A 21,291-nucleotide genomic window follows, 5' to 3' on the forward strand; every position below is an offset into this window, starting at 1 on the left:
ATTTTTGGACCACAAACCATGAGGAAAACCGCCCTGCGCCTAACTGCATCAGCATCTTCATCCATCTTGTTGGCCACGAAGTACTGGTCGAGGCGATCCGTAAAATCCTCCCAGTCTTTTCCCTCTACGAATCGCTCCAGGATTCTAATGGTGCTCATTTTTTTTGTGTGTGAAAGTCCGTATTGTGCCTCGTTGTCAAATGTTGCGTCTGCAATAACTCAATAGGCTTAGTACCATGAACTCAATCAGGTGCGACCTGACTCTACTTTATTAGCTCTCAAAGTGAGGACTCAACATGGAGGCTTTCTTTATATACAAGGGCAGCACGTGTGTGTCTGTGGCCCAATGACCTCCGACGGTCACTCCCCCTGGTGGCAGGTAAACCCAGGCATACATACATGACACGAATAATATAAACACTGCTACATGGAGAGTCTTGGCTGTCTTACATTTGTCAGCTGAAGTGTCCTTATGCTGAAGCACTTTTAGCAGCTGCACACATGGCGTGATTTGAAGAAGGCGGCAAGAGGAGCGGCAATATCCAAAATGGATGAGCGGGCATCAACTCGGCGTTGCACGTCTCGCTCAGACTGATTACAATACTTTCGGCAAGCGCAGGCAAAGGGCAAAAGTGAGGCAGCCACCATTTTTCCCCCAAAGCAGGCTTTCATGGCCAGCGGTCAGACCTCGAAGATTGAGGCCATAGTATCTGTCCTCACGGAAAAAGACACAAAAAATATTCCAGAAATAGTGGGGAACCAAGGGTGTAGTGAGAATGAGGAACATAAAGAAATTAGTACTAGTATAGAAGTAGCACTGGAGAAATTAATGGGACTAAAAGCCAACAAATCCCCTGGACCTGACGGCCTATATCCTCGGAATTTAAAAAAGATGGCTGCAGTGATAATGAATGCATTGGATTTGATCTTCCAGAATTCCCTCGATTCAAGAGCAGTCTATGGAAGGTAGCAAATGTAACCCCACTATTGAAGAAAGGAGGGAGTGAAAACAGTGAACTATAGTCTAGTTAGCCTGACATCAGTGTTAGGGAAAATGCTAGAATCTATTATTAAGGCTGTGGTAACACGGCACTTAGAAAATCGTAATATGATTGGACAGAGTAAATGCCGCATTATGAAAGGGAAAAAGGGAAATCATTTTTGACAAATCTAATAGAATTTTTAGAGATTGCAACTAACAGGATAGATAAGGCGAGCTAGTTGGATTTTCAGAAAGCATTCGATAAGATGCCACACAAGAGGTTATTACACAAAATTTGGGCTAATGGGATTGGGGGTATTATATTAGCATGGATTGAGGATTGGTTAACAGACAGAAAACAGAGTAGCAATAAATGGGTAATTTTCGGGTTGGCAGGTTGTAATTAATGGAGTACTGCAAGGATCAGTACTTGGACCTCAGCTATTTACAATCTATATCAATGATTGCGCGGAGCTTGGAGCCCACGATTTCTCGGATGAAAGTGATGGGCAACGCCATTAGAGCACTTGGGGACCATACCATGATGCTGGGTGTAATGGGCAATGCCGCAGCTTCCATTGCAGCACAACCAGAAGTGACCCAATATCTGAGTGCTGCAGTGGAAGCTCTGACTTCTGTCATGCAGGCTCAGCTTGCTGCCAAGCAAGATCAGACCGCTGCCATCGTGGCTGCGTTTACTGGTGTGGAAAGGGTCTTGCAGGGTCTCACACCAGTCCAGCAATTGTCCTCCAACAGATGGGTAGGAATGTTGAGCTGCCGCCCCAGGGAAGTGGTAGTGGCTCCGTGGAGCTGGAACCTGCTATCCTCTCTCAGGATAACAGCATTCATCCTCCCACCACTGCCACTCCACCAGTGCCCTTGCCTTTGCCTATCAGTCAGTCTGCCCAGACTGCTGCCGTCGATGCTGAGGTGGTGCAGTCCACAGCCAGGCTTTCTAAGCCTAGAACTGCTCATCCTGCAAGGCGAGCTGCAGTGTCCCCCATGAAAAGTCAGCAGTCTTCCACCAGCCATACTGCAGCCACTGGGGTAGCACTTCGTAGAAGCACTAGAATAGGCAAAGGCTAAGGGAATTCACAATGGTGATTGGTTGAATTTGTAATGTAATATTAGAATTAATCATTCAGAAATTTTTGTTTGGGTTGTTTGTTGTAAGTTGGCTTTCATTTCAGCATTGTGGCCAAGAAGACGCTGTGATGTTCCGGTACAGAGGGATGGTAAGATGGGGAATTGTTGAGCAATGGGGATCTGGGGTTACATTCAGGGGAAATGAAGTCTGATGATGCACTCACAGACAATTTGTCTGGAACAATGATTTACAGGTTGCCTTCTGTCGAAATCTCGACCTCCGAAAAGAATGACTCCGACACTTACAGCTCCAGTCGAAGTTTCTTTAATTCGCTTGCTAGCAAGGGGCAGGTTACACTCAGTCAAGGGCTAAGTGAACACCTCTGAAATGGTTCAGTTTAACAAGATATTTATACAGTAAAACCCAAGTTATGGCCTCTCCCTGTGTATTGCTCTGTCTCACAGTCAGTGAATACAGATAAAGAGTTAATTACTATATCCTGGTCCTGACATGGTATCCAGATATTTCCTTTTGTCAGGGTTATCAGTTGGCCAGCCGGCCATTACTCCATGAGTCATAGGTAATGGGCTATCATCTGTCTTGTATTGTGTCAGGATAGTTCAATTTCCTGGTCAGTTTATCTGTTTGCATCAAATGGATGAGGTCTCTGCAAGAGATAATGGCTAGAAGATAAGGGTGGGGTGACATGGAACTTCTGTAGTGTAGACAATAGGAAAGCACCATGGGGGGGGTACTTGTCTCAGCATGACTTGTCTCCTAGCTGTCTGATGGCCATCAGCCATCTCAAACCAGGTTTAGCTGTTTATGCAAGCTGACTGCTAAAATGCAGAAAGTTCTGGAAGGGCCAGGACTCCATTTTGATATATATATATTGCAAAGGGCACACAAATACCGTATGGTATCAGCTTAGACAAAAATACATTTCCACATTCCCCCATTTTGTCCTTCACAAGGACAACTTAATCCATTCTGATCTTGTACAGTCTCTCCATTTCCATTTCCACACAAGAGCATTCAGCAGTTGTTGCTACCATAACTCTAGCCGTGATCTCGGTAGGTAACATAGTTTCTCCCACCCTGGCACAGCAACACTTAACGATGACAAATAATAGATACAGGGCGAAGACTATCAGCAGGAATATGATCAAACCCTGTACCACAGATTTCCCCAGGGCTCCCAACCATCCTGATGCCCAACCCCACAAGGTGATACCGTCCTGGCCAACTGTCTGTTTATACTCTATTACCTTTTTCCTGATGTTTTCAGCTAGACTGCCGATATCTTCTGATTTATCTGGGATATATGTACAGCATTCTTCACCTATTAATGCGCATGCTCCTCCCTCCTTGGCTAGGAGATAATCTAAGGCCATACGATTTTGGAGAGCCACTGTTCGAATAGCTACCATTTCGTCATTTATCCCTTCAAAGGCTTGGGAAGTGGCGTTGGCTACTGATTCGACTAAGTTAGCCAGTTCCCGTAACTGCCATTCGGTCGATGCTATTCCATAGGGTGGCACCATTACCTTGAATATTCCGTTTAGCCACGTCAAATCCTGCTTAAATCTGTGACTTCCATAGGCCTCCCTTAGAGTCCTTACTGATCTGATAAGGGGTACCACATATCCTAAGTAACAGGACCCTGTCCAGTTGGCTGGTAACCATGGGTAGGCTTTATGGCCACAAATAAAGTAGGTGCAATTATAGGACGTCAGCTCCTGGTCCTTTCGCACTGTCCCTATTTGAGTGGTCTCACCTTCCCACCCTTTACCTGGGGCTTTGTTATGGACCGTTGTCCAGCCAATGGTTGCTATCTTTCTCTCAGTGGAATTAGGTGTGGCTTGCCATTTAATCATTTGGGAACACTTACTGCGTCCCATTTCTGGTCCTTTAGTCTCATTACTCTCTAGGCATATTATACCTTCAGGATTTTCTATTCTGGGAGTAATGCTTAGGAAGGGAGGCTGATGGTTATTATCATAATTGGGCTGGTACCATCCCTGGAAGGCTGTAAGTTTATACCCTGCCGACCTCCATTCTGTTTGCTCCTTCGTTTCTGGCCCCTTAGTTAGTTTCGTCCTATTTTGCACTGTCAACCATTCTACCATTTCTGATTCGTTAAAGGGGACAGATCTCAGGGGAATACCCCCCCTGGAGTGGACAGGCACATGGGAACACACCCAACAACTTGATAAGTTTCTTTCGTGAACATACCTATGACTCAGCGCCATAAATACGTTTACGTGCAATTCCCTTCGGTGGCGGGTCTGTACCCCTGGTGTAATCAATAATGCGAAGTAAAACCCTGTCAAGCCCAGCACCATCAGTCCCCATAGTCCATACAGTTCCTTATTCAGTCTTCCTTTTTCTATTCCTCTGATTCCTTCTTCCCTTCCTCCTGGTCGGGTGCCCATTTGCAATGGAATGCGTGGATCCATGTTGGTCTTTCCTTTACCTTGATTGCAGTATTGGTCGCCAGCAAGACCTGGTATGGTCCTTCGAATCTTGGCTGTAGACTGCTTTTTCTTTTAAAAATATTGATGTAAACGAATTCCCCTGGCTCCAGGTTATGACACTTCCCTTCCGCTGGCTTGACTTGGGCTTCCTTTACCTGTGAATGAAAGCTGGAAATACATTTGGTTAGTGCAATACAATAATTCAACATATTTTCCTCCATTTTGTGGATGTCCATCTGTTTTACAGTAAATGGTGCTGTAAAAGGTAGTCGTTGGGGACGTCCCATAACTATCTCATGCGGTGACAGGCCTGTTGTTCTGTTGGTTGCAGATCGCATTACCATCAAAGCTAAGGGCAGCAGTTCTGTCCATTTCAGTCCAGTGTCATTGCATAGTTTTGCCAGTTTATTTTTAAGCATTCCATTATATCTTTCAACAAGTCCAGCTGATTGTGGATGATAACTGCAATGAAAACGTTGATTAATCTGCAAAGCTTTACACATTTCTCTTATAACAGTTCCCGTGAAATGTGACCCGTTATCACTAGAAAGCTTAGCAAGGATTCCGAAGCGCGGTACAATTTCTTTTAACAAACATTTAGCAACAGTAGTGGCATCGGCCTTTTTACATGGAAAGGCTTCAATCCATCTAGAGAACACATCTACAATAACTAATACATACTTGAATCCCATACACATAGGTAATTCAATAAAATCCATTTGTAAATGTAAAAAAGGCCCGACTGGATTTGGGTGGGAGGCAGATTCTACTTTTTCCGTCTTACCCGGATTCATTGTCTGACAGGTAACACAATTTTCTCAGATTTGTTTTGCAATTGCCGAAATACCTGGTGCATACCAAGTTGCCAAAATATAATCTGCCAATCTCCCTTTGCCCGCATGTGTGAATGTATGAACACATCGGGCAATCCATGGAAGTAAGGATCTGGGGGCCACCACGCGGCCGTCGTGGTGAACCCATATTCCTTCTGGATTTTTATAACATTGATCCTTCGTCCAGGTCACCACCTCCTCCGTACTGGCCTGTGTCTGAAAGGCCAGCACGTCATTAATAGTGGATGGCGGGTCTGAGCAATTATTTTTCCTTAGTGGGAACAATGACACCTGCATCCCCCCTTTTGACAGAGCTGCTGACTTAGCTGCATTATCAGCTCTGGCATTCCCAAGTGCCACCTCATTCGACTGGCCTGTATGTGCTTGGCATTTGATAATGGCAAGTTTCAAGGGGCATTGAATGGCTCGCAGAAGATTTTCCACTTGTTCTGCATTTTTGATAGGGGTTCCTGAAGAAGTCAGGTACCCGCGAATCTTCCAAATTTGTCCATAGTCATGTGATACCCCAAAAGCATACCTGGAGTCAGTGTAGATATTAACTGTGTGTCCTTCAGCCAGAATACAGGCTCGAGTTAACGCAAACAATTCGGCTTGTTGGGCTGAAAAGGAGTCTGGAAGAGAGGCTGTTTCGACAACATTAAACTGAGTTACAATTGCATAAGCCGCTCTAGGTTGGCCCCTATCATTTCGTAGGGCTGATCCGTCAACATAGTACATTAGATCAGGGTCACACATTGGCACATCTGTTAGATTGATACGTGGTTTAGTCACTAATTCGGTTACCATTTCACATGAATGGGGTTCGCCGTCGTCTTCTGTGGGGAGTAGAGTGGCTGGATTTAAGGTAGTGCATCTTTTGATGATAAGGTTTGGATTTGATAACAGTTCAACCTCGTATTTAGTGGTTCTTGCGGAGGTTAGGTGTTGGGTGGCACACTTAGTAAGTAAAATCTCAACAGAGTGTGGGATATACAAAATGGTCTGATGATTTAGAGTTATTGTCTGAGCCTGTTGCATAGCATAATAAGCTGTTGCCAATGAAGGAAGACATCCTGGTAGTCCACGTGCCACTGGGTCTAGTTGGGTACTGAAATATGCTACTGGTCGCTGCCTGTCCCCATGTAACTGAGTCAAAACAGTTGTGCAAAACCCGACTTATGATGCACAAATAAGTTGAATAGCTTAGTGTAATCTGGTAATCCCAAGGCGGGTGCTGAAGTGAGGGACTGTTTAAGGTTCTGAAAAGCATTCCGGGATACCTCATTCCAAATCAACTTCTCTGGTAGTGCGGGCATGGACATGTCTAACAGTGGTCTAACGATCTCGGAATAACTCATAACCCATTGCCGGCAGTATCCTGTCATGCCGAGGAGGTGTTTCATTTCTCTCTTGGTTACTGGTAGTGGGGCAGAGCAGATTGCTTTTACTCAGTCTTGTGTCAATTGTCTCGTATCTCTGACCAATTCGTGCCTTAGATACCGAACCTTTTCTGAGACAAATTGTAACTTTGCCTTTGACACCTTGTGTCCTTTCGAGGCCAGAGCTTTTGATAACACAAGGGAGTCCGTTTCGCAGGCCAATTTGGAGGGTGAGGCGAGCAATAAGTCGTCAACATGCTGCACAAGTGTAGAACCTGCTGGTAAAATTACATCTTCCAGATCCCTCTTTAGGCATTGTGAGAATATGGTAGGGCTCTCGGTAAATCCCTGCGGGAGTCTTGTCCACGTATATTGGCGTCCTTTATACGTGAAGGCAAACAGGAATTGGGACTCTGGGTGAATGGGTATTGAGAAAAATGCTGAACACAGATCAATTACTGTGTAATACGTTGATGATGCCGGAATACTGGCAAGTATAATTGCCGGGTTGGGTACCACCGGATAAGTTGGGAATACCGAATGATTCACGGCTCGTAGGTCTTGGACAAATCTCCATTTGTCACTATTGGGCTTCTGCACCGGAAAGATCGGTGTGTTACATGGACTTCTAGTTGGAACGATTACTCCCTGGGCCAGCAGGGACTTAATGACTGGCTCGATACCTTGTTCTGCGGCTGGGGACAAGGGGTATTGGGGCTTCTTGGGGAGTGGGGCGGTTGAATTGATCGCTACCTTATATGGTTGTGCGGTGAGCATCTTTCCTACTTCATTAGCGTGTGTAGACCATAGTTGTTCTGGAACTTTAGCAAGAAGCTCTGCTGTGCTTTGTTGTACTGGGAAGCTAGTGGCTGAAAGCATCCTTTCTTCTAAGACAGCATCGAAGTATATTTTCCCATTCAACTTGACAGAATAGCCTCCCCCCCTTTCATGTTGCCCCAAAGTTCCATTACGTGTGTGCCATTCCTCTTGTACTGGGGATCCTTGCATTCTTTTAACTATTTGTCCCAAATCCTGGGGCTTATGTGTGCCTGCAACCGCAAGGGTGCAGTGTGGAATGCTCTCTTCAACCCTAAACAAGCACTGACTGTGGGAGGGTAATTCAACCCTTGCCGCTATCCCTTCGGGTCCGATAAAGATTTGTTCGATCATCAATTGATGTTTCTGGTGCAGGAATGGTTGATAAAAGATTTGTGCTGTAGCGAATGATCCCGTGTTGTCACAATATGCTGTGCAGTGTAATGTTTCGTACCACTTGCCCAAGGTTTGAGATTTGAGGTAGTCTGTGGTTAACCTTGTTACACACCAATATGAACCAACCAAATAGGATAGGGTTTTGCTTAGTGTGGGGTCCAAATTTTTCCAGGCATACAATATGGGAGTTGTGGGTTGAAGTAGTGGGTATGCGCCACATTTATCTATGGGGACCCGAACCTCCAGACCAGCTGGGGAACAGAGGATTGTGGCACTCATTTTACATAACAGGTCACGTCCACACAGGTTCACTGGAACCTCCTTAGACAGTAGGAATGAATGATTATCTTCGTAATCCTCTAATTGTACATTGATAGGGTTGGAGAAAAACATTTGCTGTGCGTGTCCAGATAGTCCAATCACTGAGGTTTGATTAGTGGAAGTGGGAATTCCCCTTGTATCTTCCCTTGAAAGGACCGAATAGGTGGCACCAGTATCCACCAGGAATGGGATATCCTTCCCTTGTATTCGTAGTTTTACTTCAGGTTCTCCTATGGCATTTAACGAAATGACGGGTAGCTGTTTGTTCGCAGCACTCGGGTCTGGGATTGGGCGTCATTGATCATTATACGGGCAATTTGGTGGTTGGCCGAATTGCTTTTGATTCTGTGATCCAAATGGATCTTGCACAGAGAAATTAGTCTGAGGTCTAGCATGTACCTGGACTTGGGTCCGCATATGGGTTGGGTCCTGAAGGGGGAGGGTGTGCTCTATTACCTGCCTGTTGAGTCCAATCATAATTTGGTTGTTGTTGTTTTGCCCGGCAAGTTCTAGCCCAGTGTCCAATCTGACCACAATTGTGACAGGTATCATATTGTTCCCGCCCTGCACCTCCTCTCCCTCTTCCCCTGTAATATCCTCCTCTGCCTCGCCCTCTTCCTCTACCCTGGGGGGGCCGTAGGACGGTGTCACCGGGGTGGGTGTTATTGGAGCTGCTTGTCCTACAAACATGGTGACCTTGCTTCTAGATTCTCTATTTCGCTCTTGTATGTCCTTTAACATAGATACAACCTTGGATAGCGATTCCTGTCGCCATCCGAGACAAACTAGTTTAAAGGATCTCTGAGTTCGGGTCGCAGCCCGTTTACCACGGCGCTGATCATAGGAGCTTCTACCTCCTCCATTTTCATGCCTGAACATTGGTTCATGATCTCTCGCACTCTTTCTACATAATCCTCAACATCCTCCTCCTTTCTTTGTGTAGTTTCCATAATTTTGGACCAATTCGTTTTCCTCGGGAACACCGAATGTAAGCCTTCCCAACATCTTCCCCAGAACCCCTCTCCTGGCTTCGTGCTGGGATCTGCATCCGGAACCTCTCGATGGGTTTTAAAATCTTTGAGTTTTATCTCAAGTTCGGCAAATTTCGTGTCCTTTAACCATGCTTTCAGTAAGATTTGACCATCTAATATACTGGGTTCGTGGCACAAGATGATTACTTTTAACTGGTCTATGACCTTTTCAATATTGGTTTTGGGGTCTGCCAATCCTTCCACAATTATTCTTAACTCACTTGGTGACCATGGTTGATAAATAGGGACCGGAGCCCCCCCAGAGAGTGGACTGGGAAAAAGTCTTACTGGGTATACAGACGATGATGGCGCCAGGTTATCGGCTTGTTCACGGGTAAGACTTCGTGTGCCACCTGCAGGGCCGTCATGGTATTGATTCCCTTGTGACTGACTTATTTTTCCTGCAGCCGCACCTGTATTGTTGGGAGCGGGTGTTACCCCATTTCCCTGTGCTCTGGCCCCAGGATCGTTCCCTCCTTGTTGGCCTGGAGCACCCCCCGGGGGTGGAACATACGGCGGTGGTCGATGGCTATAGGGAGTCCAATCCTCATCCCAGTCCTCATCCTCATCCTTATCCCAACCCTCAGGGGCCCTTGGTGAGTGTGCCTTTGTCTCTTTAGCAACCATAACGGATGGATGTTTGTTATGTCGAGGGCGATACACCTGCTCTACCCGTTCATCCCCCTGCTTTCTCCCTCTAGAACACTGCTTGCTAACTCTTAGGCTCTTCTCGTGTCATTCCTCAGCTTCCCTTTTCCAATCTCCAAACGCTGACCAATTCACTTTTTTTTTTTCCTCTTCTACCTGGGTCTCTGTCTATAAGGCATTCTTCTAGACAGGTTATTCTCTCTAAATTGAATGAACCATCGGGTGGAAATGGCCTGTTTTCACCCTTAGTCCATTTTACCCATTCTCTTAGGTGGTCAATTGAAGACTGACCACAATTCTGGAGCATAAAATGGGCTGGGGTCCCTTTTGGTGGTGGTTTACTTGCTCCAGCCCCCATTCTGGATGATTTAAGATTTTTCCACAGTTTCTGATTTCACAATCCTTTCGGCCAACCGAGTTCTCTACGCCCACTTCTCCTGGCTGTTACATGGCCTGAAAAGGCTCTTAATTCGGGCTCAGTCTGGGTGTGTGAGATATGTTGGCACGAACCAACCGTAGTTGATCAATCAGTCACTGTTTCTTTTCTTAATCAATCCTTGTGTTTTTTTTCCGAATCACAACTTTCCCTAGTGACTCTTCCCGTTTCTCTAATGGCAATGACTCACAAAGATATTGCACACAACAGTAATACAAGGACAACAAACAATATTCCCGCGAGTACACAAATCATAACCTTACACCTTATCTAAACAAATTCTCAGTCTGCGTTGTACGCCACTACAGACCGAGTCCTTAACTTATCCTAATAAAAAAACTGATAAAACTTATGGTTCCGTACCCAAACTCTTTGATCGATTGCGCTTTCCTTTTTTTTTTCCTGTACTCTTATCACATAAGAACCCCTTCCGAATTAAAAACAATAAAAATCTTATCACATAAGAACCTTCGATCGATTAGCGCTTTCCTTTTTTTTTTACTCTTATCACATAAGAACCCCTTCCGAATTAAAAACAATAAAAATCTTATCATATAAGAACCTGGAACCCTTTTCGATCGACTAGCGCTCCCTTACCTATTGAAACCTTCCCCGGGCTGTTTCGAGATTTTTCCAGAACCTGTTCTCTTCTGCTGGCAAGCTGAGAAAGAAATGGTTATAAAAAAATACCTTTAGCTTTTAAATGCCAAGTCTTGTAGATTGCAGTACCTCCCCTGTGGACAACAGATTACATATGCGATTCAACAGTGAAGAAACCTCTTGTGAGCAAAAGGCTCACCTTGTTTGGCCACTGAAGCCTTTCACTGGAGAGGCACTATGCCTGTTATCCGTTTTACTCACACGTCAGAGAGTATGCAATCTCGGTGGAACCTCCAAGAAGTAACTGTCGAAATCTCGACCTCCGAAAAGAATGACTCCGACACTTACAGCTCCGGTCGAAGTTTCTTTAATTCGCTTGCTAGCAAGGGGCAGGTTACACTCAGTCAAGGGCTAAGTGAACACCTCTGAAATGGTTCAGTTTAACAAGATATTTATACAGTAAAACCCAAGTTATGGCCTCTCCCTGTGTATTGCTCTGTCTCACAGTCAGTGAATACAGATAAAGAGTTAATTACTATATCCTGGTCCTGACATGGTATCCAGATATTTCCTTTTGTCAGGGTTATCAGTTGGCCAGCCGGCCATTACTCCATGAGTCATAGGTAATGGGTTATCACCTGTCTTGTATTGTGTCAGGATAGTTCAATTTCCTGGTCAGTTTATCTGTTTGCATCAAATGGATGAGGTCTCTGCAAGAGATAATGGCTAGAAGATAAGGGTGGGGTGACATGGAATTCCTGTAGTGTAGACAACAGGAAAGCACCATGGGGGGGTACTTGTCTCAGCATGACTTGTCTCCTAGCTGTCTGATGGCCATCAGCCATCTCAAACCAGGTTTAGCTGTTTATGCAAGCTGACTGCTAAAATGCAGAAAGTTCTGGAAGGGCCAGGACTCCATTTTGATATATATATATTGCAAAGGGCACACAAATACCGTATGGTATCAGTTTAGACAAAAATACATTTCCACACTTCTCTCTTCTTCCTTCTTTTCTTCCTTCTTTTCCTCCTCTTCATCTACGTACTCTGCCTTCTCTTTTTACTGAGGTGGTTGCAGAACCCGTAGTCGCAAGGGCTGCACCCTCATGATGGCCAATTTATGGAGGATGCAGCAGACTGGCATGAATTGGGACACCCAGTCTGGTGAGTACTGGAGAGCTCCTCATGAGTAGTCAAGGCAACAAAACCATTGCTTGAGCACCGCGATGGTCTGCTCGATGAGATTCCTCATGGTAGCATGGCTGGCATTATAAGATTGCTAGCCATGAGTGGTAGGATTGCAGAGGGGGGACATCAGCCAGGTGCAAAGTGAACAGCCCTTGTCACTGAGCAGCCACACTTAGGTTCGACATGGTGGCTGGAAGATTGCTGGCACAGCGGACTGGCGCAGGATGATGTCATCATGACTCCCTGTTTCTCGAGTACAGAGTCTCCTTGACCTGAATACCGAGATATTTACTATGTTGCCTGTTACTGTCTGGAAGGATCTGCTGGTGAAAAGATTCAGGGGCATTTTCACCTTAAGAGTCACTGGAAGAGTCGCCGTCGCCCTGCTCTGAGGCTGCAGGTCTGGTCCCAAGAGATGACAGAATTCTGTGACCACCTTCTTGGTGAAGCAGAATCTCCGAATACACTGCTCCTGGTTTAGGTGCAGGACATCGCTTCAGTAGTTCCTCAAGGCAGTGTCCTGAGCCCAACTATCTTTAGCTGCTTCATCAATGACCTTCCCTCCATCATAAGGTTAGAAGTGAGGATGTTCGCTGATGATTGCACAGTGTTCATTTCCATTTGCATCTCCTCAGATAATGAAGCGGTCCGTGCCCGCATGCAGCACGACCTGGATGACAGTCAGGCAAATGGCAAGTAACATTCGCGCCACATAAGTGCCAGGCAATGCCTGTCTCCAACAAGAGAGAGTCTAACCACGACCTCTTGACATTCAATGGTATTACCATTGCCGAATCCCCCACTATCAACATCCAGAGGCTTAACTGGCAGAGCCACATAAATACTTTGGCTGCAAGAGCAGGTCAGAGGCTAGATATTCTGTGGCATGTGACTCACCTCTTGACTCCTCAAAGCCCTTCCATCATCTACAAGGCACAAGTCAGGAGTGTGTCAGAATACTCTCCAGATGCCTGATGAATGCAGCTCTGACAACACTCAAGATACTCAACACCATCCAGGACAAAGCAGCCCACTTGTTTGGCACCCTTAAGCATTTATTCCTCCACTACCAGCACACCATGGCTGTAGTGTGCACATCGACAAGATGCATTGCAGCAACTCACCAAGGCTTCTTCGGTAGCACCTCCCAAACACATTACCACTAGTGCTTAGAAGGACCAGGACAGCAGGCACATGGGACAACATCACCTCCACTTTCCCTTCCAAACCACACACCATCCTGACTTGGAAATATATCGCCGTCCCTTCATCATCACTGCGTCAAAATCCTGGAACTCCCTCCCTAACAGCACTATGGTGTACCTTCACCACACGGACTGCAGCAGTTCTAGAAGTCAGCACACCACCACCTTCTCAAGGGAAATTAATGGGCAATATATGCTGGCCTTGCCAGAGATACTCATATCCTGTGAACAAATAAAAAAAGGTGCTACACATTAACAGAAAGGATGTATTTTAATATGCATTTCTAGTGTTAGCTGTGGCTCAGTGGGTAGTATGCGCTCCTCTAAATCAGAAGGTTGTGGGTTCAAATCCCACTCCAGGGACTAGAGCACAAAAATCTAGGCTTACACTCCAGTGCAGTGCTGAGGGAATGCTGCACTCTTGGAAGTGCCATCCTTTTGATGAGATGTTAAACTGGGGCCCCATCTGCTCTCTCAGGTGGATGTAAAAGATCCCATGGCACTATTTCAAAGAAGAGCAGGCAAGTTATCCCCGGTGACTTGGCCAATAGTTGTCCCTCAATCAACATAACAAAAACGTGATTATCTGCTCATTATCACATTGCTGTTTGTGGGAACTTGCTGTGCGCAAATTGGCTGCTGCGTTATCCACTTTGCAACAGTGGCTGCACTCCAAAAGTACTTCATTGGCTAATAAGTGCTTTGAGATGTCCGGTGGTCGTAAAAGGCGCTTTATAAATGTAAGTCTTTCTTTAATGTGGAAAATATGCTCCTTAAATTTTGGAATCATTTTATTATTATACTTGTTTTTTATGTTTGTAGTGCAAAAGTTCTTAAAAGAGTGTTTGAAGACCAGGCCCTCAAAACTGCCACCAAGCTCATGGTCTACAGGGCTGTAGTAATTCCTGCCCTCCTGTATGGCTCAGAGACATAGACCATGTACATTAGACACCTCAAGTTGCTGGAGAAATACCACCAACGATGTCTCCGCAAGATCCTACAAATCTGCTGGGAGGACAGATGCACCAACATTAGCGTCCTCAACCAGGCCAACATCCCCAGCATTGAAGCATTGACCACACTTGATTATTTCCGCAGGGCCAGACACGAGACTCCCAAAACAAGTGCTCTACTCGGAACTCCTTCACGGCAAATGAGCCAAAGGTGGGCAGAGGAAACGTTACAAGGACATTCACAAAGCCTCCCTGATAAAGTGCAACATCCCCACTGACACCTGGGAATCCCTGGCCAAAGACCGCCCTGAGTGGAGGAAGTGCATCCGGGAGGGCGCCGAGCATCTCGAGTTGCATCGCCGAGAGCATGCAGAAATCAAACGCAGGCAGCGGAAAGAGTGTGCGGCAAACCTGTCCTACCCATCCTTTCCCTGAACGACTATCTGTCCCACCTGCGACAGGGATTGTGGTTCTCGTATTGGACAGTTCGGCCACCTAAGGACTCATTTTAAGAGTGGAAGAAAGTCTTCCTCGATTCCAAGGGACTGCCTATGATGATGATGATCTCCTCTAGACCTCATATAACTTTCACTGCACTCTCCTGTAACTGAGAAAGTCAAGATCGAGAAAACCACTTAGCCCACAAAAGCTCATCTTTTTGGTTCCCTCACATTCCTACCACAACATTCAGGTGTTCATTGAACATTCCTAAAAATATGTTATTTCTGTCTGTTATATTATCTTGTACATTCATCATTCACTTGTAAGAGCGAAAAACTTTAATCAGGTGTAAAGTAGTTTGGTGTAATTAATATATAAAGTAAGAAAGACTAAGAGTAAGATTTAAAATGCATTCATGGTAGAATAGCTGAATTAGGCAAAACATAGAAGGTCAGAGAAATTCTCTTTAGGATATAAGAACACCCACAGCATTTATGTAGACAGCTCACAGTAATAATGAGAGAAGACCGCAATGTTCCTGTCATGTGAGATAATAGACACAAGGCCTCTTTGAAATGGGTAACAGACAGGTGGTCTGCCAAGGATACAGCCTGACAGCTAGTATGGGAACACGTTTACAGGAAAGTAACACATAACCTATAGGGGAGGGGGGCTTTTCCCGTAGCAACAGTGATGTACCAATTCAAAATCACTGTAACCAATAGAATCATTAGAAATTACTGTAACCAATAATATTGCCTGTAACCTGTATTAACCAATGTATTAGTAGCAGGTGAGCGGGGACTGGTGGCAAATAACCAATGGAACACTTCCCCGCGTAGTTCCACCATTTTGACTGTATTTGAACTGTATAAGAATGTAGCTGTGTAGCTTGTCCCATGAGATCGGTGTGGAGAACACTCAGTAACGGTACTGATGCGGCCGGATCTCCCTTGATTAATCAGGTTTTAATAAACAACTCTTTTCTCTCTAAAAGATCTTTCGTGTGAGTGTTATATTTTTAATACTCCACAACACACTGAATAAAGCTCTTCCTATTCTTTTAAATTTACTTTTCATATGTCTGATTAAAGAGATACAGCTTTTTAAAAACTCTTGGTCCTACTTTTCTGTTTCTATTTTGAAGTAATATTCTAGGTTGAATAGGTAGTTTCACATTGCTTGTTACTAGTACTAGTTGCAGTATAAATCCAGTCCAATGCAAAGCCAAGTTTTAAACCTGTATGTAATATAGAGCTCCGCCTAGTAGACTACTGCTCCACCTAGAGGACTACTGTGGTAATGTAACTACTGATGTAAAGACAATAAAAGTCACATGATGTACTGGAGCCATCTTGTAGAAAATATGTGTATTAGTGATGTGGTAAAGATTATATCACGCTGTCCAGTTTGCTGCACCTCATGGTATGTTTTAAATATATTGGCGTAGAAATTCCGCTTTCTCCTTCCCGTGGGCGTTCGACTAAATTTTAGAGATAAAATACGCACTTACCTGAAGCTGCTGTGCCAGCTCGACTTTCTGATCCACAGGCCTCCTCTTGCTGTGCGTTGAAGCGGGTGCACGTTGGGACGTGCGCAGGCCTGGAGCTGGAGTCACATGGCTCAGGGCAGCCAATCAGGTATAGTATATTCTCATTCATAGTAATAAGAGTTTCGTAAGTCCGAAACTCCTATTACTATGAATGAGAAACCTCCCCAAACACCCAAAACACAAATAAAAAATAGAAAATATACACTACATATTTAAGATTCATTTAAATTAAAGTTTAATTATGTCTTATAAAGATATATTTTCCCAATTTTTTGAAAAGTTTTTTTAATTATGCCTTAAAATAAACTTACCATTGTGGGGAGAGTTGTTAACAATAAAATATGGTTTCATAACTTTATTTTTATATGTTTTTGTGTATTTTAAAACACTTGCGCATATAAAAGTAGGCTATGAGCCTGCTTTTTCAGGCGCAAGATCTTTTAGGACATTTGCTGGGCAAGATATGCATAAATATCGCAAACTTGCACGTACAAATGTCCTCGTTCCCAATCTGGCTACGCTTGACAGATCAGAAAAGCAGGTTTTCAGCGCATACGCATTGCGCACTTTTCCGATGCCTTCCCGGGTCCGTAGAAACTTCGTACGGGCCCGGGGAGGTTGGAATTTCTACCTCAGTATTGCACCATTTTAATGCAAGAAGACAAGTTACTGCCCACTCTCATAACATTAGAATTAGTTGCTCTGCAGCTAACTGTTGTGCATGCTGCAAAAGTGCATAGGCAGAGCTCTGTTCTGGCCTGGCTGGGTAGAGACCTGTGTACAGCATAGTCGAGGAGCATAGCCCAGGTCCTGTATTGTGCTAAACAGATGCCACATTCAACCCAACAGGTCCCTTCCTGTGTCATTTACATTTATTTGTTCACATGGATAATTAAATAAACCTTCCGTTGAAGTTCTGAGATTATTCCTCTCAGTGATCATCTTGCATTGTCAAAGGCAGTCCAATTCATGGAGCAGTAAAGTTAATTGTTGCGGATAAAATGTTCACAAGGGTTCTCCCGATCTTCCACTGTAAATGCGTCGGAAACGTCAAATTCGTCGGTGATTTTCTCGATGCTCAAATCATGTCAGATGTTCGGTTCTGGTGTCCTGCAGGTGATCACTAGATTCCCTTAATAGATTACACTGTGCAACATTAGAGCTTCCAGGAAGTCAAACTGTAGACGAATGAATTATGGCTGCCCTATAGTCAGATGCCAGAACGTGGACTGCAATCCTTCTCCCAGATGTGCCCTTCTCCTACCGTCTCTATAGAGGAATTGTAACTACTCAGCATTTCAGACATGATGTATTGCTGGCATTAACCTCCCTTGGACAAGGCCAGTGTAACATCAAACCTGTCTTAGCAAAAGGGCTCCTTCGGACAGGAGCAAGTTTTTGAATTCTGTTCCTATTAGATAATGAATTCTGTTGTTACTGGATAATGTTGCTATGTAATTGACAATGATACCACTTGGCTTTTGGTGGAGGGGAGGAGTGTTCTTCGGAGATAGCTTCATTTACTGCAGTCCAACACCGAATGCTGCTGACACTTCGCAGGCGTGAAGACACATCGCAGTTCTCAATCTACTTTAGAAAAGGTACACGTTTTGTTGGTGCATTCTCATACCACTAATTTATGTTGCTTATTTACTCAACTGTGCACAAGTTTATTTTATTTTCCTTCATACATGTATAATTGGATTTTTAGTTCATATTTTCCTCAAGTTTTACTGAAATATTTGCACTTAATTTGAATTAAATATTATTGTGCATTACTGTTAACTATTAGAAACAAAGTATGTTTGTGAGAAATAAATTGTATCTCCATTGTTTATGGGGGAAGAGAGGGAAGGCTTCTTTTCCCACGAGCGGGCCCACTGATATAGAGGGTCGACACTCGCCTCAGCCCACCTAGCAATTCTCGAAGTTAGCAGACAGAGACGGATGGCAAAGTATAACGATCTTTATTACGAACGTCCGGGAACATCCCTCATCACAGCCGCCTGCGAGTGGAGATGCACTCCGAACAGCACAATCATACAACTTTTATACATTTCAAAACCCCTCTGTTCCTGGACAAGACCTTCCTAGATTTCTAATTGAACTACCTTATCAGTGCTACTTCTCTAATTGGACTACCTTATTAGTGCTACTTTGGATTGACAAGCCAAGACCCTCGTGACCACTTTAGGCCGTGACTAGAATGACTTCATTAGGTCAGAATTTGTTGATTCTCCTTGGTGCCCGTGAGTCCGCCTCGAGCCTCTTCGCAAAGACTTATCAATGTCTGTTTAGGTTCTCACATCGTATCCTGTCGGAATATTATTGAATTGATAACTTCTGTAGCCTTGGTACAAGGCGAAAGAGAGGCCATTTACCTCCTTCTGGGCCAGTGCAGGAACCAGCACTTTAACCCTTGTCCCGCTGGTATCCCTAATGCCAAATTTTCCTCTTACACCATAACGATTTACCAGCTATTAAAGAAATGCATGGCAGTGTGTATATCCACAGCACTGATTGCCAAAGAATCTAGTAAAAGCTGATAAGTGACCAACCTAAAAATATGAAAGCATTCCAAAGTAATGATGAAGAAATATGCTAACACAAAGGACATGATCAGTGTAACTCTTTTAGTTGGGTTGTAAACAAATAGTATAATGGACTATGTAAATCAAATTAGTGATTCATTACCAAACCCACTTTTAAAGAGATATCAACAGTGTGTATGTCCTGGATTGAATGACTTTCCATTCTGCATTACTATGCCTTAATACAGTGAAGTGCTGAGGAAAATGTTTGTTCACTCTGTTTCTGATTAAAGTTTGAATAACAACATAACAGAACTTAATTCTATAAGAACAAAAGCAAAATCCTGCAGCTGCTGGAAATCTGAAATTAAAACAGAAATTGCTGGAAACACTCAGCAGGTCTGTAAACATCTATGGAGAGAGAAACAGACTTAATGTTTCAGGTCGATAACCTTTCATCAGAACTGGAAGGTGTTTGAGATTAACAGTTTTTAAGCAGGTACAGAGGCAGTGAAAAGGGAGAAGGAAATAACAAAGGGGAAGGTCTGTGATTGGGTGGTATTATATTAATTCCATGGGATTTAACATTTTGCATTTACAAAGAAAAAAAAACCTTGCATTTATATAGCATCTGCCATGACTTCAGGATGTTCCAAAGCACTTTACAGTCAATGAAGTACTTTTGAAATGTAGTCACTGTTGTAATGTAGGAAATGCTGCAGCCAATCTACGCACAACAAACTCCCACAAACAGCAATGTGATAATGACCAGATAATGTGATGTTAATTGAGTGATAAATTTTAGCAAGACACCAGGGATAACTCCCCTGTGCTTTTTTGAAATAGCATCACGGGATCTTTTACATCCACCTGAGAGTAGACGGGTCCTCGGTTTGACATCTCATCCGAAAGACTGATTTGGCTCAACCAGCCACCAGCCCCATACAAACAAAAAAAAAATGCAGCTCTCTGCTTTCATTCAAATAATGCTCTAGTTTAGCACAACACACCATGGATTGGTCAAAGATGTAGATCCACCCATGTTTCCCATGTGTAAAGTCATGATTTAACTGTGCTGCTGATAATTTGCTTTGCCCAGGCCAGACCAGCAGCGTCACTTGCTTCCACCTTCTGGTGGTCAGCTCTAGAGGCTATTCATCAGGTCTCAAGTCCAGAATCATACATGTCAATTACAAGTACTATTAAATGACAGCATAATTTACTCATTATATTCATTGCATTTCAAAAGATATATCAGATTTACCATTGAGATTAGAGGTCCAATCAGATCAGTTGAAAGGCAGGTCTTGAGTATACCAAAACCAATCAAATTGGTTGGAGGACAGAACTGTGTGAACTAGTTAATAAGGCATTGTCTCGCACTGCTAATCTGAGGCAAAAATAGCTTAATGAGCTGATGGCTTCTGGGAGTCAGTTACGAATGTGTTTGCTTAGCATTTGTCACCAAATAAATTAATTTAAAAGGCAGCTTTTAAAAACTTATTTTTCAAGGTTAATACCTCAGTTGAAATAGCAGAGGAATGTTATATGACCATTTTTAACATTTACCCCTGTTTTCACTCATAGAGTAATTTCAAGTCTTTTGTGTTTAAAACAGAAAATGTTTGAAATGCACAGAAGTTTTCTGTAGCCTGGCAGACTCCTTTAGTGCTATCACAGTGTATGGACTTTAAAATAAAAGCACAGGGCTAGCAATAATGCTAAAACAAAGACTAGCAGTAATTTAAAAAAATACTGGGAGTGAGACTGAAAAATACAAACATCAGGACTTGGAATAAAAAACACACCAAAGTGCAAATGAGACAAAAGAAAATAACTGGGTACAGATTCGATTTGCCCTCTTATCCTTCATCTCCTTTCCTATACCAAACTTCAAAAACTTCAAGCAATTGAAAGTCTTTTCCCAACAGAGAAAATAAATGTTCCACAGTCATTTCCCCCACCTGTGTTTCTCCCCTGTTGGACAGGGGGACAGCAACCTTTTATTTGCTATTCCTTGTCTTATTCTTTCAATACTCCTCTCAACTGACCCACAAATGGTATTATTATTCTGCAATAATCTGATTTGTGACTTATGCAGTCATCTTTCCACAATGGAGACCACCTCTACCATAGATATATCTGCAGAAGGTGAGGAGGAATTTGAAATTCAACACCAGGAAGAACAGCCAGGAAGAGAATCTTCTCGTGAAAATGAAGGTATCGTATTATTTAACCAATACATATTATATTGCATTTGATCAGCATCTTTATAGTAAATGTGCATTTATCTTTCTCTCGGAGCAGAGATGTATGCATATATAAGGAAGTACAAATACCAAGTACAAAACTGTCAAGATTCTTAATGGTGTTTAATGTGTTAATATAAAAGAAAAAATAAAGTTGAAGCTGTAAA

General features: G+C 43.7%; 1 protein-coding gene and 1 pseudogene across 3 annotated transcripts in view; one reads left to right on the forward strand and one right to left on the reverse strand.

The window, feature by feature from the left end:
- Positions 1-2,410: 2,410 nt before the first annotated feature.
- LOC139245638 (tripeptidyl-peptidase 2-like) overlaps positions 2,411-21,291 on the reverse strand; it is a 75,150-nt gene continuing 56,269 nt past the window's right edge. Inside the window, exon 2 of one of the 3 annotated variants that reach the window (XM_070871211.1) lies at positions 2,411-4,713. In XM_070871211.1, coding sequence (XP_070727312.1) covers positions 3,049-4,527 — 1,479 coding nt within the window. In that variant the 5' untranslated portion in view covers positions 4,528-4,713 and the 3' untranslated portion in view covers positions 2,411-3,048. Of the gene's footprint in view, positions 5,008-13,581; positions 13,621-21,291 lie in introns of those variants that run through there. The other 2 variants (XM_070871210.1, XM_070871214.1) reach the window with 2 other exon arrangements.
- The window catches only part of LOC139245639 (protein-lysine methyltransferase METTL21C-like), a 37,356-nt pseudogene continuing 33,941 nt past the window's right edge, over positions 17,877-21,291 (forward strand).

This window comes from Pristiophorus japonicus, unplaced genomic scaffold (assembly GCF_044704955.1).
Source record: "Pristiophorus japonicus isolate sPriJap1 unplaced genomic scaffold, sPriJap1.hap1 HAP1_SCAFFOLD_226, whole genome shotgun sequence".
NCBI classification, from domain to species: domain Eukaryota; kingdom Metazoa; phylum Chordata; class Chondrichthyes; family Pristiophoridae; genus Pristiophorus; species Pristiophorus japonicus.